Source organism: Mytilus trossulus, chromosome 2 (genome assembly GCF_036588685.1).
Source record: "Mytilus trossulus isolate FHL-02 chromosome 2, PNRI_Mtr1.1.1.hap1, whole genome shotgun sequence".
Lineage (NCBI taxonomy): Eukaryota > Metazoa > Mollusca > Bivalvia > Mytilida > Mytilidae > Mytilus > Mytilus trossulus.
Window position 1 is genome coordinate 15,716,129 of NC_086374.1, and position 22,387 is coordinate 15,738,515.

At 32.2% G+C, this 22,387-nt stretch overlaps 1 protein-coding gene across 2 annotated transcripts in view; it reads right to left on the reverse strand.

Moving 5' to 3' along the window:
- The window catches only part of LOC134706588 (uncharacterized), a 42,748-nt gene extending 20,590 nt beyond the window's left edge, over window positions 1–22,158 (reverse strand). For both annotated transcript variants that reach the window (XM_063565652.1, XM_063565651.1), the window contains exons 1-9: window positions 21,787–22,158; window positions 18,823–20,013; window positions 14,365–14,483; window positions 11,198–11,592; window positions 9,002–9,333; window positions 7,057–7,134; window positions 3,750–3,977; window positions 3,094–3,208; window positions 1,343–1,527 (exon numbers count right to left, since the gene is read on the reverse strand). In XM_063565652.1, the coding sequence (XP_063421722.1) occupies window positions 1,343–1,527; window positions 3,094–3,208; window positions 3,750–3,977; window positions 7,057–7,134; window positions 9,002–9,333; window positions 11,198–11,592; window positions 14,365–14,483; window positions 18,823–20,013; window positions 21,787–22,146 (3,003 nt within the window). In that variant the 5' untranslated portion in view covers window positions 22,147–22,158. The remainder of the gene's footprint in view (window positions 1–1,342; window positions 1,528–3,093; window positions 3,209–3,749; window positions 3,978–7,056; window positions 7,135–9,001; window positions 9,334–11,197; window positions 11,593–14,364; window positions 14,484–18,822; window positions 20,014–21,786) is intronic.
- Between the last annotated feature and the right edge of the window lie 229 nt (window positions 22,159–22,387).

Below are 22,387 nucleotides of genomic sequence, written 5' to 3' on the forward strand. Positions count from 1 at the left end.
TCATCCCTTCGTAAATTTTACGGACGCCATCACGAGTTGGTTGACAGGAATAACCGTTTCACATAATCCATCGGATATGGTCCTTACGTCGTAACTACAATCCCCTTCCCTATCATGAATGTGACCTACCGAATTAGACTATTTACCGGATTTGTTATCACATAAGCAACACGACGGGTGCCACATGTGGAGCAGGATCTCTTTACCCTTCCGGAACACCTGAGATCACCCCTAGTTTTTGGTGGGGTTCGTGTTGTTTATTCTTTAGTTTTCTATGTTGTGTCATGTGTACTATTGTTTAATTGTTTTCTTTTTCATTTTTAGCCATGGTGTGTCAGTTTATTTTCGATTTATGAGTTTGACTGTCCCTTTGGTATCTTTCGTCCCTCTTTTTTTATCAACAGCCCCTCTGGTCATGTTATTACTGAGGATCTAAACATAATTCAACTTGAACATCTTCGAAAGGTCCTAAGTGAAGACAAGCCCAACACAGCATGTGATACACGAAAAGAAGTTGAACTTATATAATTGTAAGAACTGACATTGTTTATCATCTTAATAACATGTTGTATTATTCTTTTAGTTTTCGTTGTAAATTAATACTTTTCTTGTTCAGTCTATTTTTGGTTATATCCTTTTGTCGTGGCCCGGTTTTTTACATCTCGTCATTGCTTTATTGAGCTATGGTCAAGGTGTGTATTTTTGTCTTTCGTTTTTGCTAATGTGCGTTGTCTATGTGCTTTTTTGTTTTTCTTTGTTTGTTTTTATAGTGATTAAGAGTATAACACAATGATGACTGCTGTACTCCTTTTTTTCACACATCTTTATCAATATGAAGGAATTTTGTGCAATTTTCATACAAGTGAGAGGTTTAGCTTGTCATAAAACCAGGTTTAATTCCCCATTATCTCCACTAGACAATGCCCGCACCAAGTTATGAATGTAACAATTGTTATCCATTCGAGTGATGTTTTGATTTTTGCCAGTTGGGGACCTTTTGTTTTGAATTTCACTAGGAGTTGGTACTTTTGTTATATAACTTTTTCATATAAGTATATTTTACAATTCATATTTATATATATGTATACACATTAAATCACTCATTTGAAATATAAATGAAAAACATGCTGTACAGAAAAATGTAAGAAGTCAAACAAAAATAGTTGATAATATTCTGTGTGGATGGTTTCTATTTAATGTATTGCCTCTTTGTATGTAGAATTTTAGTTATTTGATGTCGTATTGGTTATGGAGTAAAACTGAGTTTAAAACATTTATAAGTATTGAAAGTAAGAATACAAATTCTAAGTTGATGAACGAATATCTCTGAATAATTTCTTACCGTGTTGAAAATCAATGGTGTATCAATCGGTTCGTTCTGGTCGAAATAAATAGATGCTTCTAAATCAATTCTTGTCAAGGTTCTAACATCTGTCTTTGGTTTGACAGAAAACGTAACATATCCTTGTCCATCGGTCCCATTGTTTGGTGGGAGAAATCCTTTACGTGGATCACTCGGAGAAAGACCTAAGTAAAACATGTAAAATCTGTAAACACTCTTCATACTATAGTTTTATTATGTTTAACATAAGAATAAAAAGAAAACAGAATGCTGTAACGACATCGCAAAAACGAAATCAACATATTTTGAAAATATCATAAATTCAAAAAATTACATTAAGTGCGGAAACCTACCCGATATAAAAATCAATCAATATTAGCATGGCAAATTGAAGAACCTTAGTGGGCAAATAGGTTGAAAGGGCCGTAACTTCTTAAAATCTAAATGTTCTGTCAATATGCACATCTACATAGTATTTCCAGCCCATATTATCTAAAAGGTTTCATGAAATTATATTGTGTGATTTCAGGTGAGTTGCGAAGACAAGAATAGGACAGACGAACGGACAGACAAACGAATGAGTCAAAAAATGCGTTGCGTGGGAAATGATTATTTAAAACTTTATGGTTTATCAGTTCGGATATAAACTTATCAAAATATATTTGAATATTCTCAAATGGCAGGGGACAGGGATCATTTCTTTAGATTCGCTTTATATAGTGTCAAATTAAGCTTGATGAGACAAACGAGAAAACATTTATATGGTTGTAGAAGTAATAGGAAAAGAAAACGAATGAACAAATGAAAATAAATAGCACTAGTGCTGAAGTGTTCATACATTAAATGACAAAATATTTCCCTGAAATACTTTGCTTATATAACAAGTTTGTCAAATTATCAGTCTAAATGTTAACTTTATGAACCTTACTTCTATCTGATTTGTTTATACAATTATATCATACCCTATAAATAGTTATTAAAGGTAGCATGATTTTAACTTAATACTCCAGACGCGCTTTTCGTTTACATAAGACTTATCAGTGTCACTCAAATCAAAATATGGTTTACTATTAAAAATGGTCATTTCGAAGCTGACTATGCCGTATGGGTTTGCTTATTGTTGAAGGCCGTACGGTGACCTATAGTTGTTATTTTTTGTGTCATTTTGGTCTCTTGTGAACAGTTGTCTCATTGGCAATCATACCACATCTTCTTTTTTATATTTGATATCTTGCTAATCTTTTTGTAAAACTAAAAGCAGATAGCGACAGTTTTTATATATTTGAACATGCCTTAGTAATTAGTTGCTGTATGAGGCCTTAGAAAGATCATTTATGAAAAAAAACTTGATAGATGCTATATGTTCTTCTTTGTTAAATATTTGTTTTTGTTTTTTTGTTATTATTGAGATTGTGACACAGTGATAACTGATGTACCCCTTTTTTTAACAATTTTATCTATTTTTAAAAGTCTGTTGTGTTCACGCATCGTTGTAAACATAATGAAATTTGATGCAACTGTCATACAAGTGATAGGTTTAGCGCTATAACAACAGGTTCAATTCACCATTTTCTACAATTGAAAATGTCTATACCAAGTCAGGAATATAACAGTGGCTGTCCATTCGTTTGATGTGTTTATTCATTTGATTAGGGACTTTCCGTTTTGAATTTTTCGCGGAGTTTAGAACTTTTGTGATTTTAGTTTTTTTTATAATTAAAGCAACATAACTTCATTCGTTAAATGTATACCTGTACTGGCCTCAACGGTTTGAAACTCCCAAGTAACTCTCTTTTTCAATATATCCAATCCACCTCGAACGCGAACAAACAAACCATCATATATTTCAGTCAAATTTACAGAAACCTAAGTAATTGAAACATGATGTAAATTGATAGTTATTTAGCCTGTGATACCGATTTTGACAAGGGAATTCACAATAAGCATACAATAATATATAAAAATACCTCACAAAGCTTAGAAAGCAGCCAACATAATTTAGTTCGATACGTATCATACGTCGATTTCAATCTAATGTTAAACTTTTTGAGATTCGAGCGTCACTGATGAGTCTTTTTTAGACGAAACACGCGTCTGGTGTATATACTAAATTTAGTCCTGGTATTTATGATGAGTTTATTTATGTTCATCTTCTTTTGAGTATATTCATCTAGCTGTCTGACATTGTTATTGAAACAGAAAAATTTCAGCGTTGTACTGATATTAGATAATGTATAATATGGAATTTAAAAATGAGGATGATCAAAATCTAAAAATCAAAGTCTACTACATAATCATAACTTTTATACTTTTGTTTCAATTCTTGCTTTTGGAGACACCAATAATAATTGAATGAAAAACGTAAAACTTTTTGAAATCATAAGTTATTGATTTTTTTAATAATTACCTGAAAATGTGTTCGTTCTTTTAATTCGTGATTGAAATTTCCGAAACCAAAGTTTCCCAATTTGAACGTCCTCATATCTATGGATTTATCGAATTCATAAATTACGAAAACTCTCTGTGCTGGAGCTGTTGCGTTAGCGACATTTTCAAATCGAATTTTTATACTCATTGTAGTATCCTTTTGAATGAAACGTGCAGCACCATATCCTAAAGGTCCAATGATGTCATTCTGCCAAAAAAAAAAGTACATTAATATACTGATATATTATATTTATCAAAACACTCTAAGCAACGTATTTACAAAATGACATCTGTAAAAAAAAAATATATATATAGTATTCATTCTTGTACGATTCGCTCGTGTATGTAACAACGTATTAGATTTTAGCGAGAGAAATTTATGTATTACTGAAAAATTATTACACCAGGGTTTTCGATATCACAAACTGGTCTAAACATTTACTAAATTTTATCACCGGTATAAGGAAATAATTCGTAAATATAACTCAAAATGCAGACATCTTATACGTTCAGGTATTTCACATCCAATTTTTTATGGAAATATTCTTTATAAAGCACAAAAATGTCAGTATTCTCCTCAGAAACTAACAAAACCTTTAAATAGACTTATTAGAAGGGGATATAGTTACGATACTGTTGTCAGGTCATTTAAGATTGCATATTTTGGCTTTAATATTGATTCACTGATAGGGTCTTTGCATTGGAACTAAACACATTTATTTCTAAAAAAACAGTTGTTGGCATGACACGGGTTATGTTCTTCTCATATATTTTATGATAGTATGATACTAAACCCCTAACGGGAGGGATTGTACCTGATATTCATATGATAAAGACATAATCTTTCAATCAGTTTTTAATTGAGGTCTGGAGCTGGCATGTCAGTTAACTGCTAGTAGTCTGTTGTTATTTATGTATTATTGTCATTTTATTTATTTTCTTTTGTTACATCTTTTGACATCGGACTCGGACTTCTCTTGAACTGAATTTTAATGTGCGTATTGTTATTCTTTTACTTTTCTACATTGGCTAGAGGGATAGGGGGAGGGTTGAGATCTCATAAACATGTTTAACCCCGCCGCAATTTTGTGCCTGTCCCAAGTCAGGAGCCTCTGGCCTTTGTTAGTCTTGTATGATTTTAAATTTTAGTTTCTTGTGTATAATTCGGAGTTTAGTATGACGTCTATTATCACTGTACTATTATGCATATTTTTAGGGGCCAGCTGAAGGACACCTACGGGTGTGGGAATTCTCGCTACATTGAAGACCCATTGGTTGCCTTCGGCTGTTGTCTGCTCTATGGTAGGGTGGTTGTCGCTTTGACATATTCACCAGTTCCTTTCTCAATTTTATTCTTAATTTACTGTTTCTATCATTTACAAATATCTCGCATTAATCTCATTAAAGTTACTGACATTTTTCTTGATGCCAGACTAGCACTTCAAGTTGTTCGAGTATAAGAGAAGATTATGGTCAGCAGTTCAAAATAACCTTTTTGTTTTAGAAGCATGATTATTTGTATTATATGTATTCGTTTTTATTGGCTTTGTACTAAATTCAGTAATTGCATCATGTACTCTAAGATCTGTTATTAGTGTCTTTTTGTTGTGTGGATTTATAAGTATCCTGCAACGTCCACTCCGTGTTTTTGTTATATGTATTGCTGATTCATCTAACATGAGTTAGGCCCTTTCAACTAATGTTTATGGTTGTCCAGTTGTCGCCTTCATACTAGTTTAATCCCGCCACATGCCTGTAATTTCAGTTTCTTGTATACAATTTGGAAATTAGTATGGCGTTCATTATCACTGAACTAGTATATATTTGTTTAGGGGCCAACTGAAGGACGCCTCCGGGTGCGGGAATTTCTCGCTACATTGAAGACCTGTTGGTGACCTTCTGCTGTTGTTTTTTTGATTTGGTCGGGTTGTTGTCTCTTTGACACATTCTCTATTTCCATTCTCAGTTTTATTTGTCGTTTGTTGCTGAATATTATATTTGTAATTCTTTAATAATTTTGTACATACATCAGGCCGTATTATTCGTTTAAATTTCAAATACCTATGAACACGCCATGTCGCAATGTCACAATCGGTAAAATAACAGTCGCATGTAGAGCAGGATTTGCTTACCTTTCCGGAGAACCTAAAATCACCCCCATTTTTGGAAGGCTTTGTTTTTGCTTAGCCTTTAGTTTCGTATGTTGTGTCTTGTGTACTATTATTTCTCAGTTTCTCTTTTTCTTTTTAAGCCGTTGTCAGTTAGTTTTCGATATAAGAGTTTTTTTTTCACATTACTTTTTCGGAGCATTTTTTTCTATAAAAAGCGCTTTTAAAAAATTTAAAAGTGTTACGCATAAATTGAAACATATTATTGTTAATAAATTAGAAGTTAATATTAGAAAATTTAAAATCAGCACGTTTCATGGAGACTAGTTTGAACTCCGTCAACTTCATTTATGTCGAGAAAAAAGATCAGCATATGAAGAAGACCTTTTAGTTGACGAACGTATACTATTAATTTCAGATGTGGTATGATTGCCAATGAGACAACTGTCCACAAGAGACCAAAATGACACATACATTGACAACTTTAGGTCACAGTACGGCCTTCAACAATAAGCAAAGCCCATACCGCACAGTCAGCTATAATTGGACTCAATATGACAATGTAAAACCATTCAAACGAGAAAACTAACCGCCTTAATTCTATAAAAATAAAATTAACGAAAAACAAATAATATGTAACACATAAACAAACGACAACCACTGAATTACAGGCTCCTGACTTGGGAATGGCACATACATAAATAATGTGGTGGGGTTAAACATGTAAGCGGGATCCCAACCCTCCCCTAACCTGGGACAGTGGTATAACAGTACAGTATAAGAACGAACTATAAAAATCAGTTGAAAAAGGCTTAACTCATCAGATGGACAAAAGTACAAGTGGATGTGGCCGGGTACTTGTACAAATCGACAACAAAAAGACAATGGAAATAGATCTAAGACATTATTATTAATATATCTGTAAGGTAATTAAAGAATTTTGCAAGGAAGTTATTTCTTTCTATGAATGAGTACAAATACAAGTAGATCAGTAGAGGTTGAAATGTCAAGCCACAACATATATGTCGTCGAAAAATATTTAAAAAATTTATGACATGATGGATCAGTTTTTGATTGAATGAATCTACAAAACGGAAAATATATGTATTTCAGTGTGAAATTCCAGACCAAGGCCAACATTACGAAAACAACTTAAATTAATAAACGAAAGATTCTTACCGGATCAAATGAACTTATCCATTCTACTATTTTATCTTTTAATTTATCCAATAAGTTCGATGCAGAATTCTTCGCGTCCTGTAAATAATGGTTTATAATTAGTATCGGTATGAAGAATAGCCATAGCTATGTTGTGTAATTGTACTTATAAACACAATAAAAAAAAAACGGAAAAAAAACCCAAGGAATAACAGTACTGTAGTTGAAGAGTTGACACCGTCAATTGTAGATTTGACGGTCACAAATGCAGTTTTACTGGCGACGCGGAGCGGAGACAGTAAAACGGAGATTTGCGACCGTCAAATCAAAATTGACGGTGGCAACTCTTCAACTACAGTACTGTTATTCCGATTCTAATGCATTACAAAAAAAAAAAAATACGATAAAACTTGAAAAAATGTCTAAATTTGTCAAATAAAAAAAAATCCGCGAAACTTTATGAATAATTTTGGCACAAAGACGTATGGCTAAACGTGACGTCATACAAACGAAAACTACAAACTGGAGGTTATTTCGTTACCTGTACGCTTCAAATTTGGATAAAATTACGTTAAAACGGCAAATTCGAGGTAGGTGTTGTTTTATTTTTTTATTATAAAGTAGTAATCGAGCATTTGTTGATTCATCAATTCAAAATGGCGGGTCTCTCCTTAGTTACGCCTGGTCAACTGTGGATTTGACGGCAACTGTTAGCCAATGAAAAAAAATGTTACATCCAAATTGCATTAGAATGAATAATAGTGAGTGTTCAGGTTATAATTATCGAATATTATACAATTACTGTCTTTTGGTGAGGTAAATATGCGGTTTTATTGACTTTTGAAAAACTGATATTCACTGAGGCCGACAGTCGAAGTGAATGTCAGTTTTTCAAAAGTCAATTAAACCCCTTATTTACCGAAACAAAAGACAGTAATTGTTTTATTCCATAGTCCGAGAGAAGAACATGTATTTAATAAATAACATATACCAAAACAAATTTGACATAAAACATTTAACCACAACGTTGCATGTAAAAGCGTGTGACGTTGAGTGCGGTGAATAACACTTTCTCAGGTGAATATGCTTTTTTATTCAAAAACCAATTCATAAAGAGAAACCTACTAAAATAATACCAATATGGAATAATGTGTGTGATCTATCATACGATTGTTCAGAAAAATAATAATTTTATCCCTCAAATGCTACATGTTCATGCTTCATTCACACTTGCAAATTTAGATTGTTTTGTTTGCTTGAAGCTTTTAAAAACTGTCACCTAATATTTCACCAATAAGGAAAGGGAAATTGAGGAGGTTACAGGAAACTGTTAGGTATTCGATAAAGAGGATTAAACAACCTATTTTAGTAATACAATAGATTCATCCGAATTAAGCCAACCTTCCAAAAGCATGCACATATAAAGGTTTTCCAAAATACTATATAGTTCAATAGCTAGCCTGCAATGTTTTGGCACAACTTTTTGAAATTTCGGATCCTAAATGCTCTTCAAATTTATACTTGTTTGACTTTCTAACCAATTTGATCTGAGCGTCAGTGATGAGTCTACTGTAGACGAAACGCGCGTCTGGCGTATTAAACTATAAGCCTTATATCTTTCATAACTAATAATGCACCATTGTCTACGTCAGAATTGCCCATACGAAGTCCTAAGTATGACATTTGTGTTTCGTTCGTTTTTATGTGTTTGAGCTTTTGACTTAGATATTTGGTAAGGATTTTCCTATTTGAATTTGCTTTTGAGTTCATTATTTTTGATATCACATATATTCTTTGTATTGATTTTTTTGTGTTACTGTACCATTTTTAATATATATTGACTCGTGTGAAGTATAATTCTTGTTTAAAGATAATCCTCTAATGATGTCATTCAGTTTGCATTTATAGAAACAAATATTTCAATAGCATATATATCAGTTTCAAAAGAAATATTAGTTAAACATACCTGAAGCAGGTCATCCCATGATTTATTACTTAGATCCATTATTTGTTCCACAGCTTTTTTTAGTTCTCCAGCATAAGTATCGTCAGGAAAATAATCATTCAGTATTCCTGTAGCAAGATCTTTTCCAAAGCCTTTCCAGCTGAATGGTTTGTCTCCGAAAACGCTATCACGAATTGCTTTTTCTACCTTCCTAGCAACAGTTTCTCCATGTTTTTCTATGATATATCCAGCTACTTTCCCAGACTTACCACCAATAAAGCCAGCGATTTTACCCCCTATCAAACCAAAAGGTATACCACCTACCATCCCTCCAAAAAAGGCACCTGCAGCGCCTACAATATCAATAGAATAAAGCACCTCCATTTAAAACAATACAAACTGACAGCACATCTCAAAACAAATTCAACCCTTCGAATCAAAATATCTAAAAATAAATCCTGGTTTAAGAAAAGTTAATGTAGAATGCCTATCAGTATTTGTCTTGTTTGCAGAAATGATCGTAAAACTATGTTAAATATATGAAAAATGGAGGTCTCAATTTCGTTATATACTAAATTAACTATATAAATGTTACATTGAAATATACTGTATTGTTTTGGTGGTATTTCGGAAAAAAAGCTTTTTGACCAATGTTATAAATTAAAAAGTTCATATTTTGAAAAAGAAAAAGCACCAATTATATGAATCAGATCAAAACTTAAAACAAGAGAAGCGCTTTGCAATAAAAGGTTTTTGAAATTTTCAAACACTTTAGTCTGTGGATAAGGAAAATGAAAATAGCACTATTCTAGATCATTAGCATAAGGAACACTCAACCCTAAAATTTTGAAAGCCGATAATATATCAATTAAGTTTTAAAAATATGATAGTTACGGCACTGTTGAATAAAAGTGAGATAAGTGTTCCTCAGACAATTTACCTCAAGTTAAATTAAACCAGTTTTCAGACATTTCAAGTATATTAGAATAATACTTATTGTTTTAGTATTAAAAGATTTGAGAAGTTTTTCCCGAATTTGTTTTGGAAAAAAAGATGAATTTAAGAAGAATCTAGTTCCATCTCATACTCAAGTTTGATTAGACCAGTGCTGAGTTATTTATTTTTAATACATTGCAAGTCAGGTTATTTAATTTTCAAACTATCACAGAACAAACCATTTACTTTTTAGATTATCAAGGCTAAGTTTTTTATTTTCAAATTCTTCCTGCCCCCTTCCCCCCAGAATATGAAATGGTTGTCCCCTTAACGTGGAGGTCAAATATATCTAAGGCCAGCTTTATTTTAGTTTTTTCATACTTTTTAATTTATCAAGGTGTGTTATATGCTATGTCAGTACAGAAGCATTGAATACTGAGTTGATAATACCATTTACAAGTCGTAGACAACAGTATTGACCCAGTGAAAAAAAAGTAAAACAAGTGAAACTGCGAGATTCTGCTCACTGATGATACCCCTCCGCAAAGGGATAATATTAATAGTGTAAAAATATGCAAGTGTTCAGTAAACAGGAAGTTGTCGAGTGATGAATCTGAAAACGCATCACACGATAAAGATAACTTATATTAACCCTGAAACCAAATTTCAGAAATCCTTGTATTGTAGTTTCTGAGAAAAATGTGACGAAAATTTTCAACTTGGCTATCATGTGTAAAATCATACAAGTGTTCGGTAAACAGGAAATTGTCGAGAGATGAATCTGAAAATTTATCACACAGTATAGCTAACTTATATATAAACCCTGAAACCAAATTTCAAAAATCCTTGAATTGTAGTTCCTGAGAAAATGCGACGAAAAATATTCATGGGACGGACGGACTGACGAACTAACGGATTGATGGATGGATGGATGGAAGGACAAACAGAGGTAAAACAGTATAGCCCCCTTTTTTCAAAGCGGATGTATACAAATATATATATATAAATTAGATGCACAGCTGCGCTTTTTTGTAATTATATATTGGTCAGTAACTCTCAACACTAAACCTTTTAAAGGGAGGATGTAAAACTACTCAAATACTTGGTGCGATATAGTACCTATAATTACGGATGGAAGGACAAGTTGAAAAGCAAATAAATGAACGATTATATGAAGGAAATTGAAGTACGAACGGACGCGCATGTTAATTTAAAAGATATACAGGCTTATTTTCAACTACATATGCACATTGTTATAAGCATTCATGATTATAATGTTACCTCCTAGAGAACTCTCTTGATTTGTCAAATAGTTAGTTCCATAATAAGTAGCTACATTTATTGCTCCTTTCCATAGAATTGGGACTAGGAAAGGAAAGTTTCCTTTCGGATCTATAAAATGAACAGGATTATTGTATGCATAAGCATAGAAATTTTTCAGTTTTCCGTCTAGGGCAAATTGATCCATGCTTAAAAATCGTCCATGCTGAGAATCATAACATCGTGTCCTCATAAGATATAGTTCTTTGATTTGCTTCAAGTTCATAACACCCCACTGACCAATATATGTAAATGGATTGTGTAGCTGTTCAATATCTGACGTAATATTTCCAAACGGATCATATCTGTAGGAATTCAAAATGTCACCGTTTTTATCTAACATGCTTACAACTGATCTGAAATGAAATTAAAGTTACAATTTTAATATGTATCAATAGTCACTTCCACCAGCACAAGGGAAGTGCCTGAACATGCGTCGACAAATTATGTTCAGTTATAATCAGAAGATAAGAAACTATGTAAATAAGTGCAAACTGTTGCATACATTTCATAAGTTTAACACCAAAAATACATTTAGTTGTTTTATTTTGGTGTGTTTTTGATTTTCTATTGTACTATTAGTCCATTTGCCAATTACCGATTTGATTCTATCATTACACACTTTTTAAACAAAATACTTCCCTTTGTCAATCGTGGACTGGTTCCATACCGGACAAAATTAGCTTTAGCCAAAGCATGATGAATTGAAAGTGATGTATCAGCGGTTTCTGTATTTTTTCTGATATCAAAAGTATTGAGTTAAACAACAAATTAATGTTATCAAATATTTGAAAACCTTATAAATTTTTGATCCTCTGTCTTGATTGTAATAAAAATAATACAACTGAGAGATATAGCAACATTGCTTCATACTTAATAATTATTTTCATTTTCAAACAATATTCTGATGCTATTTTCTATCTTTGAACTAATGCTTTTTTTAATATCGAATCGGCGCTTGGTCCAAATACTCGTCAAGTATGCGTACATTTACGTTTTTTGATTGAGTAAAGCCTGTCAATTGATATTATATCGTGTGTTTTTCTATGTTGGGATGTTATGATATTGTTTCGGAAAAAAGGAGAAGGTTTGGTACCATCCCGCTGCAAATGTTTGCACCTGTCATAAGTCACGAATCTGATGTACAGTAGTTGTCGTTAGTTTGTTTTAAGTAAATTATACGTGTTTCTCGTTTCTCGTTTTTTTATAAATATAGACGAGACCATTGGTTTTCCCGGCGTTTGAAGGATTTTACACTAGTAATTCTGGGGCCCTTTAAAGCTTTTTGTTCGGTGTGAACCAAGGCTCCGCGTTGAAGGCCGTACATGGAGATGGCCGAAAGTTGTCTCATTGGCACTCACACCACATCTTCTTATATCTATTTACAAATGAAAAACTTTAATGTGATCGACCTTTCTTAATGATACGCGTATAAGGCTCATAATGCTGAACGATTTTCCATGCACTTTATTTGCCATCAAGTTTCGTTCTATTAAATTTACCAAACAACTTTTTTCTTATTTCCTTCTTTTTTTAACAGTGTTATTGAACTTTGAGCTATTGACCCCAAATCATATAGGTTTATTTCCCGCACTTATATCTCTCAGTTGTATTATTTTTATTCCAATCAAGACAGAGGATCAAAAATTTGAATAGTGATTTAAGAGTAATAGGAACCTTGACCTTTAACCTAATGACCAACCCTAAATTAAGTTAGTTATACTGTGAGGGAAACTAAAATTAAGATGCAAAAACTATTTTTTTCCGTTTTCTTATATTTTTTTGGGATGCAGAGATCTTGATCTTATCACTTCAAAATAATAAAAGATGGCGAAAGATACCAGAGGGACAATCAAACTCATAAATTGAAGATAAACTGACAACGTAATGGCTAAAAAAAACCTTAACAGACAAATAAAAGTATCCGTGACACAACATAGAAAACTAAAGACGAATCAACACGATCCCCACCAAAAACTGTGGGTGATATCTAAATAATAGATTGATTCCAATCATCAGCATGTTTCATTCAAATAAAGCGAGAGAAATTAAGTTCACGCACGGCCAATATTCCAGGAATAGTCAGATTATCTTAGCCATATTTGGCTTTTTGGAATTTTGGGTTCTCAATGCTCTTCAACTTTGAACTTCTTTGGCTTTTAACTATTTTGATCTGAGCGTCACTTATGAGTCTTATGTAAACGAAACGCGCGTTGGCTTATTAAACTATAATCTTGGTACCTTTGATAACTATTTACACCAGTGGGTCGATGCCACTGCTGGTGGGAGTTTCGACCCCGAGTATATCACCAGCCGGGTAGTCAGCACTTCGGTGTTGACATAAATATCAATTATATGGTCATTTTTTTGTTTTTGTTACAAAACATTGAATTTTTCGAAAAACTAAGAAATCTCTAATCAAAGGAAGAGAATACCTTAGCTATATTTGTCACAACGTTTTGAAATTTTGAGTCCTCAATGCTCTTCAACTTTGTACTTGTTTAGCTATAATAAAATTGAGAATGGAAATGGGGAATGTGTCAAAGAGACAACAACCCGACCAAATAAAAAAAAAAAAAAACAACAGCAGAAGGTCACCAACAGGTCTTCAATGTAGCGACAAATTCCCGCCCCCGGAGAAAAAACTATTTTGATTTGAGCGTCACTGATGAGTCTTATGTAGACGAAAGACGCGTCTGGAATATTAAAACCTTTGATAACTATTTCTCATTTCCCCTATTATTTAGTAGCAGCGATCTTAATCTAAGGCCTATACAGAACTCCAAATGCTAGATTGTACCTCTTTTATCATTTAATTTCTGTTTTTAGTAATGGCCTTATCCGTGTCCCCAAATTCAACAGGCTTTATGCCATTCTCATTACACTCCATCTGTACAAGTTTAATAACAATTAAGCAAGGAAAACTGAAGTTATACTAAAACAATCGGTTTCTGATACACGGATAGAAGGACGAAAAGTAAAACAATGACTATATGTCAATGAAACTTCTACGGGAACCATAAAAAACAGACAATATATGTTTAACATAACATGCATAACATAACACTTTTACATTCACTATAATGAAAAGTGACTTTTTTGTTAAAAGCAAAATAAAAAAAACCTACCCCAGTGGATCAAATTGATAATAGTAATATCCATTATTATTCTTCATAGCTATCAATCCTAATTGATCACCACCATGAAAATATAGTCGGGTATCTGTAGATTCGCCTTTGTGCGTTATCTAATTGTCCAATCAAGTTTTATGAAAGAAAAGTTGACATATTAAAAAAAATACGGCATTCATTTGTCTCGTGTTACAGCACATTTCAGCGAGTATTAAGCTTCAAGTAGATTCTTTGGTTAGTTTCCTTGCTAGTTCAACCATGAAATGATTATTACCTTAAAATTGGGAGGAGCATAGAACCAATTCATCATCCAATGAAAACACTCATATCAATGGCCTGTTTATAATATGTATGTTTCATGCAAACAGGTTTACCTATACAACTTTGAAAATTAATCTATTTCATACAGAATTGAAAAATTCTTTGTAAAACAATAAACAAATAAATTTGGTGTATTTACTGTCTTCTGATTGGTTAAAATTATTAGTTTTATTTTCAATGTTGTCAATTTTTATGGCGACACGCCCACTCTGACGTTGTGTATTCATACGCCAACAAGTGTGTATGTTGTTATTGTAAATATAAATAATATAAAAAAGTTCTTTGAGCCTTATTTTTGATGAAAATTTATTTATAATGTATGGCAATTATTTATTTTGATTTCATTGAACCATAAAACTATTTTTTGACTCCTCACATTTTACATAATCCGCTTCGCGGATTATTCAATGTGAAGAGTCAAAAATTAGTTTTATGGTTCAATAAATTCAAAATAGATAATAGCCATTCATTAAATAAAAAGCAGAGTTACGGTTTATGTTTTGTTCAAGGATGATAACATTTAATGTTGTTTCAATGCTAAACAAATGGAAATTTTATAGAAAATCCACAGCGTTCCCCTTGTACTCTCATAGTTGGCAATTTGGTGTTTGATAGATGGAGGATTGTGAGCAATGATTTCCTTAAAACAAGCTAATAAATTTATTACATATTGGTTAAAACAAATGTAAATATAGATCAATTTAAGTTCACTTTCCAGGGTGCGCTCGACTTTTGTGATTTCTTTTAAGTAAAAGGTTGTTTAGGACTTTTTATAAACAAAGTCAATTAACGCTAGGACATCATAGAACATCAAGTGAGTAATCATAATCATTGACTGTCCCTCTGGTATCTTTTGTCCCTCTTTTCTATGCAATGAAACTATAACTAATAATGCTCGAAGTTTCCCCTTTAAGGTTTATGTTCCCTTCTGTAGCCATTTTTGTACGAATTTTTCAAACCTCAATTGTATCAAAACTACAGATATAATGAATAATAGAGATAGGTTATTTAGAACATATTTCAAGGGGAAACATGATGTAAAGCATTTTTTTTACTGTTTCATTGCATTTGATAGAATAGAAGGACTTTGTGGCAAATAAATCAAGATTTTTGTAGAAAAATTCACAACATTTAAATCAGAGATTTTTGTTATAAAATTTGAAACATAAACTACTCACTTGATTTTCTTTGATGTGCTATTGTTTATTTTTTACAAAAAGTTCTAAGCAACCTGTAAATTCCAAAACTTTGAGTCACTAAAGTCGAGCGCACCCTGAAAGGTGTACTTGATTTTGGCCATATTTATATTTGCTTTAACCAATTACTACATTTATAAACTTGTTTTAAAGAAATCAATGCTAGCACTGCATGCAATAATCCTATATCTATCAGTCATCATATTGCCAAATATGAGAGTACAAGGATAAAGGCTGTGGATTTTCTATAAAAATCTTGATTTATTTGCAACAAAGTTCTCTTTTTCTATTAAATGCACTGGAACAGTAAAAAATAATGCTTTGCATCAAGTTTCCCCTTGGAATATGTTCAAAATGACCTATCTCTATTATTCATTATATCTGTAGTTTTGATACAATTGAAGTTTGAAAAGTTCTTACAAAAATGGCTACAGAAGGGTACATAAACCTTAATTTGTATATATATATGTTCAAAATAGCCCATCTTTATTATTCATTATCTTTGCTGTTTTTATATTATTGGAAGTTTGATAAATTCGTAATTCAAAGGCAACAGATCTAGAAGGGGTCATAAACCTTATATTACGCAGTGATTGTAACCATTGTAAAGTACATAAACATACATCGATTAAAAAATGAACTGAGTAATTGATTGAAATAAAATTGGCAAATCAAACACACCTTCAACATGCTTTTGAATTTGATTATAATTATAAATAGATTTTAAATTTAGGTTGAAAACTTATTTTTAACAAAGACTTGTAAAACTAGTTTTACAATGTTTATATTCTGTCATTAGTTCTGATTGGTTCTCTGTTTAACTATTGACTCCACCCAAATGCTTGTTTACCTTACCTAATAATCATTTCATGGTTGAGCTAGCAAGGAAGCTAACCAAAGAATCTACATATAGCTTCATACTCGCTGGAATGTGCTGTAATCAATTAAAAGGAATGAAGGAATTTGACATTATACTTTTCATAAAATGAAACACTTACAATACTCACCAAGGAAAAAAATACAAACATCTTCATAATTTAATTAACAAATCGGGTCAATTCTCATGTAACCTGTATTTTTCTATTGTTTAAAATGTATGACAAGTTATTTTGATATAATTCTTTTGCATAAAAACCGGTGACCATCTTAAAACATAGGTCCTTTCTTATGCAGATAAATAACTATTTTATATACAAAAAAGACGCATAGATTGATTGTCTTATTTTGAATGTCATATCCACTTATATGTTTGTCCATCTGATGAGTTAAGCCTTTTTCAACTGATTTTTATTGTTCGTTCTTATGTTGTGTTGTTATACCACTGTCCCAGGTTAGGGGAGGGGGGATGTTGGGATCCCGCTTACATGTTAAACCCCGCCAAATGTATGTATGTGCCTGTTCCAAGTCAGGAGCCTGTATATTCAGTGGTTGTCGTTTGTTTATGTGTTACATATTTGTTTTTCGTTCATTTTTTTTTTACATAAATAAGGCCGTTAGTTTTCTCGTTTGAATTGTTTTAAATTGTCTTATCGGGGCTATTTATAGCTGACTATGCGGTATGGGCTTTGCTCATTGTTGAAGGCCGTATGGTGACCTATAGTTGTTAATGTCTGTGTCATTTTGGTCTTTTATGGATAGTTGTCTCATTGGCAATCATACCACATCTTCTTTTTATATTAATACGTTTAATTTCAATGTATACGAGGGACGAAAGATACCAAAGGGACAGTCAAATGTTTTTGATTTTCATTTCCGAACGAAAAATGAATATGATAGAGTTATTTTTAAAGAGAGCAGTGCTATGTGACATGCATCTGCAGTTTGTGTTTTTTTTTTTAAATTATATTGCTTGGAAAGCGTATCAAATGGCACTAAGTGGGAAATGAATCAGCATCATGCAGGGATAACAAAACATAAGGAATAATATGAAAAGAAGGCATTCAAACGTTTAAGTCAAGATAAACCGAGAACGCCATGGCAAGTTATGTCAACCAAAAGACTAAAAATTAATCAAAACACCACACTGTGAACTGTACATTGAAAAGAAATTGGTTTTGTATCTTTTTATTTTGCTGTTTTTCAAAAACAAATTGTTGTAACGTTTGTATCTCGAGGTTTTGATACGAAGACAAATATGTAAAAACAAGTATTGGAATTGTTTATAAATAGGTTCAAAGAGATATATTTTAGCCTTACCTCATTCAGTAAATCACTAAGTTTATTAAACCTTGGTTTTGTCAACAACAGTCTAAAAGTTAATTTCATCGACACAGTTCATGTATCTGGTGTCTCTCCTTCAGAAATTCAATTTAAAAAGATAAGCAAATGAGGTATGATTGCCAATTAGACAGTTATTCCCAGAGTTAAAACGTAAGTACCTTAGTCAGTTGTAAAAGGCTCCGACATGAAAAATTAACAAGAAATAATAAACGACAATCACTGAACTACAGGATCCTGACTAGAGAAAGTTACGACAAGAATGGCGCAGGGTTAAACATAAACAGAGGCGTAACAGCACAACATCAGAATAAACAATACAATCAAACTGATAAACTTGCAATTGAAAAAGAAACTAGTGTGTATATAATGTCAAATCTCATCAACATTTAACTCTCATTATTTGTTTTAAGAATATCAAATTGTGCCTATCACTAATGAAGAAGTAACATCTGACATTTTTGGAGCACACAAGCACATGACATTCTGAACAGTTTTTATTTGGATTCGTATTGCTGAATATAAGTTTATTACTATTTTGTGACGCTTCGTTGGTGATTTTTTCTCTTGTAGTATATTATGGCATATGATATTTATGCTAATTATGGTCAACGCACGCGTTTGAATAAAGGCATCTAACAAAAGGGTTATTTCACCTAAAATATTAAGTGTAATACTGATGTGCTGGAATGATTTAATTTTTTTAAAGTTTATACAATACCTCTGCCAAAATATCTTGTCCAAATCGCCCAAATGCATCAACCACATATTCTGTTCGTTCATTTTCACAACTTTTTCGTATAAGATTTTTAAGACCATCATACTCCAAGGTGCATTCATTATCTGGTGTTCTAAATTGGACTAATTGGTTTTCATCATTAAATATAAAATCTTCTTTCGAAGGTCCATCTTTTGAGATTAAATTACCATTTTTATCGTGTTTGAACGTCTCATCATTTCCATATTTTGTATATTGATTTAATGAATTGGCAGTATATTCTTTATTTATATCATTAATAGTAACAACTTTTCGATTTTTACGCTTATCATACTGTAAAGATTTCACAGTGCCATCAGGATGTTTGACGTACGTTAATTGCCCAGATGGATCATATCGAAATTTCCAGTTGCCATCCATTGTTTTTAACGATATTCTTCTCTGTCGTAGGTCGTATAAATACTCAAATTTTGTGCTTAGATTTCCATTTGGTAAGTAGTTATATACACCTTTTAGCAGATCCGTACCCACAAAGTAGGTGTATACAGTTTCAGCACCGTTACCTAATATCTTTTTCTTCAATTGCATCTTTTCGTTATATTCAACCTTCAACAAACTCGTATTGTCGTAAGCATTGATTACCCGTGTAAGCAAATTTTTTGAATTGTATTCATAACTGACATCATACCCCTCTAAAGACAATTTCATACTGGATTTCTGAAAATTGTCGTTAAGACTATAGTTTACATACATATCTTTTTGAAAGTATTGAAACTTGACATATTCTGGTAAACCATTAGAATTATAGCCAATGGAAGTTGTTCCTATTTCCTTCCTTGCCTCCTTCAATCTATGCTGTTCATCGTAAGAAAATGAATAAACGCGATCGTTTCCAAAGTCTTTTACAAGAACATTTCCATTATCATCTATTTCAGATCTAATGTTTTGCCCAGACCTACTTTTAAAACTTCGTTCATTTTTTTCATAAGCATATTCTTCTGTAGTATTATCTGGGTACAAGACAGCCCTTATCTTGCCATCAGGATTGTATGACACTGAATACGCATTATTGTCGTCATCCTTCACAACTGTAACACGTCCGTGATCATTGTACGATATAGTCAAAAAATCCCCGTTAGCATCTTCACATAATACTGATTTCGTCAGTTCGTCATATATGTTTTTGGAAACTATCTGCAAACAAAATGTGCGTACACAATACATTGTTTAGTAAGTTATAAATGTAAAAAAAAAACATCAATCTTTTAAGAAATATGAGTAATAAATTAAATAAGAATAACTTTAAAGATAGCACAATACAAAGATTTTATACCCCTTATTCCCCCAGTTTAAAATTGCTGTAACTTTCGTTATAACGCTTGAAAATTTATAAAAGTAGTAGTTATGCATAACTTACAGATTACTCTTTCAAAGTAATACAATGCTATTATTATACAACAATTATGTAATCAATCATAATGTTTACTGTGTCTTCCAAATTTTACACGAAATTTCCACTTTCGATTGAAATGAGCTTCTCCAGAGATACCACGAGAGGGTTGTTTATTATATGTTGTTCCTAGAAACTTTATCTCAGATTTATAGAATGTATAGATCAAATTTGAAACCTAATCACACATTATCTATTTTTATGTGGTACGGATATTTTTACTTATTACAGATTAGAAAGATTAGAATACGAAAGCGAAATGTGAGACACTCTTTTGTAGCTCCTGCTGTGTTGATTAGGATTTCGTTTAAAATTTCCCATACATTTATAGAGGGACAAAAGATACCAGAGGAACAGTCAAACTCATAAATCGAAAATAAACTGACAACGCCATGGCTGAAAATGAAAAAAAAAAAACAGACAAGTAATAGCACACATGACACAACATATCAAACTAAAGAAAAAGCAACACGAACCCCACCACAAACTGAGGGTGATCTGGAAGAGTAAGCAGATCCTGTCCACATATGGCACCTGTCGTGTTGCTCATGCTATAACAAATCCGGTTAATAGTCTTATTCGGTAGGTCCATTCATGAAAGGGAAGGGGATTGTAGTTTCGACGGTAAGGAACATATCCGATGTCATCTGTGAAACGGTTATTTATCAACGGTCAACAGAATCGTGATGGCGTCTGAAAAATTTACGAAGGGATGATTTCAACATCACTCTTTGAAACTCTTGGTTTAATAGCTTCCATGTGAGCAGCAACCCTCTATCAAGAAAATAATGACAGGAAAATGCAAGCAGGGTAATATCGTATCAACTTGGAGATATATATACACGTGTGCAGGTGCTGCTGGAATGTTGCTACTTAAAATGAAAAGTTCATAATTGGAAAGCTGAAATCATCTCTTTTGTGTTAAGTTTTGTTTTCACCGACCCTCATTGTCAACTTTTAGATGTAATTTAAGATATGAGGCTGACTCAACTGTATCCTGTATCTCTAGTTCGATTGGATAAATGCGGTCAACATAGTCATCAAATTTTTAATTATTTAGTGAGAGAACATCATCTGTATAGAGGAACGTAAAGTTAAAGGATACTGCTAACTTCTTATCTTTCTTCCTAAGAAGATGATAGAGCTAAATTCAATCAAGTGAACTGACCAAGATTTTATCATTTATTGCATAATAATTGATCACATAATGATTGCGTAAAAAAATATTGCATTCATTTAAAAGATTAATCTTTGACTATCTATATATGTCTCTTTTATTAATCTATATGCATTTCTTAAGAACGTAACAGCATTTTAAAGGTAGAATATTGGAAGTGCAAAAATCATTTTATTGTGCTACCTTAACAACATACATTTCTATGAAACAAACAATTGAAAACCACACGACAACCAAATTTTTAAAGCTCATCACTCAAAATACATTCCCTGCAAAAGTGACTGAAGATTCTTTTATTTTTGATGATAAAGAAATTTTCTTCGCAAATATTTATACTTACGAAATCGCCTTGGGACACAGTTTTATCATGCTCTGTTCTCTGAATTTTTTCAGTTAAGAATCCAAATCTGTTACGTAAAGCAAGTTCCCCATTTTCATCGTAAGTTAGTGTCAGTGTCACATTGTCCGGTTGAGTTAAGGTCGTAACTGTTGCTTCACCCTTAAAGGTATATACCTTGTTACCCATTTGTGTGCCATTTGCAATCAGTTCAATACTTTTCAACCATCCTTGAGTGAAATATTCGAATTCTTCTATAGATCCAGATGAATATTTTATCCGCTTTAAAGAGTTGTCACTGTTGTATTCATAGTTTGTAATCTTTCCATTTACATCTGACGATATCAACCAGTCGTTGTCCATATCATAGTCATATATACTAATGAAATAATGGCTCAATTATTATACAACTCAAAAACACAACATTTCTTTTTTAACATTTATATTTTTAATTGACATTTTTCATTTGTATTTTTCATTGATATTTTTCAATTATATTTTAGTATCCTTTGTCACTTTTGCACACCTACAAATATCGCGTATGAATCTATAGTTGAAAACGGCATGTACGATATCCTGCCATGCACCAAAACGTAAAATCAAT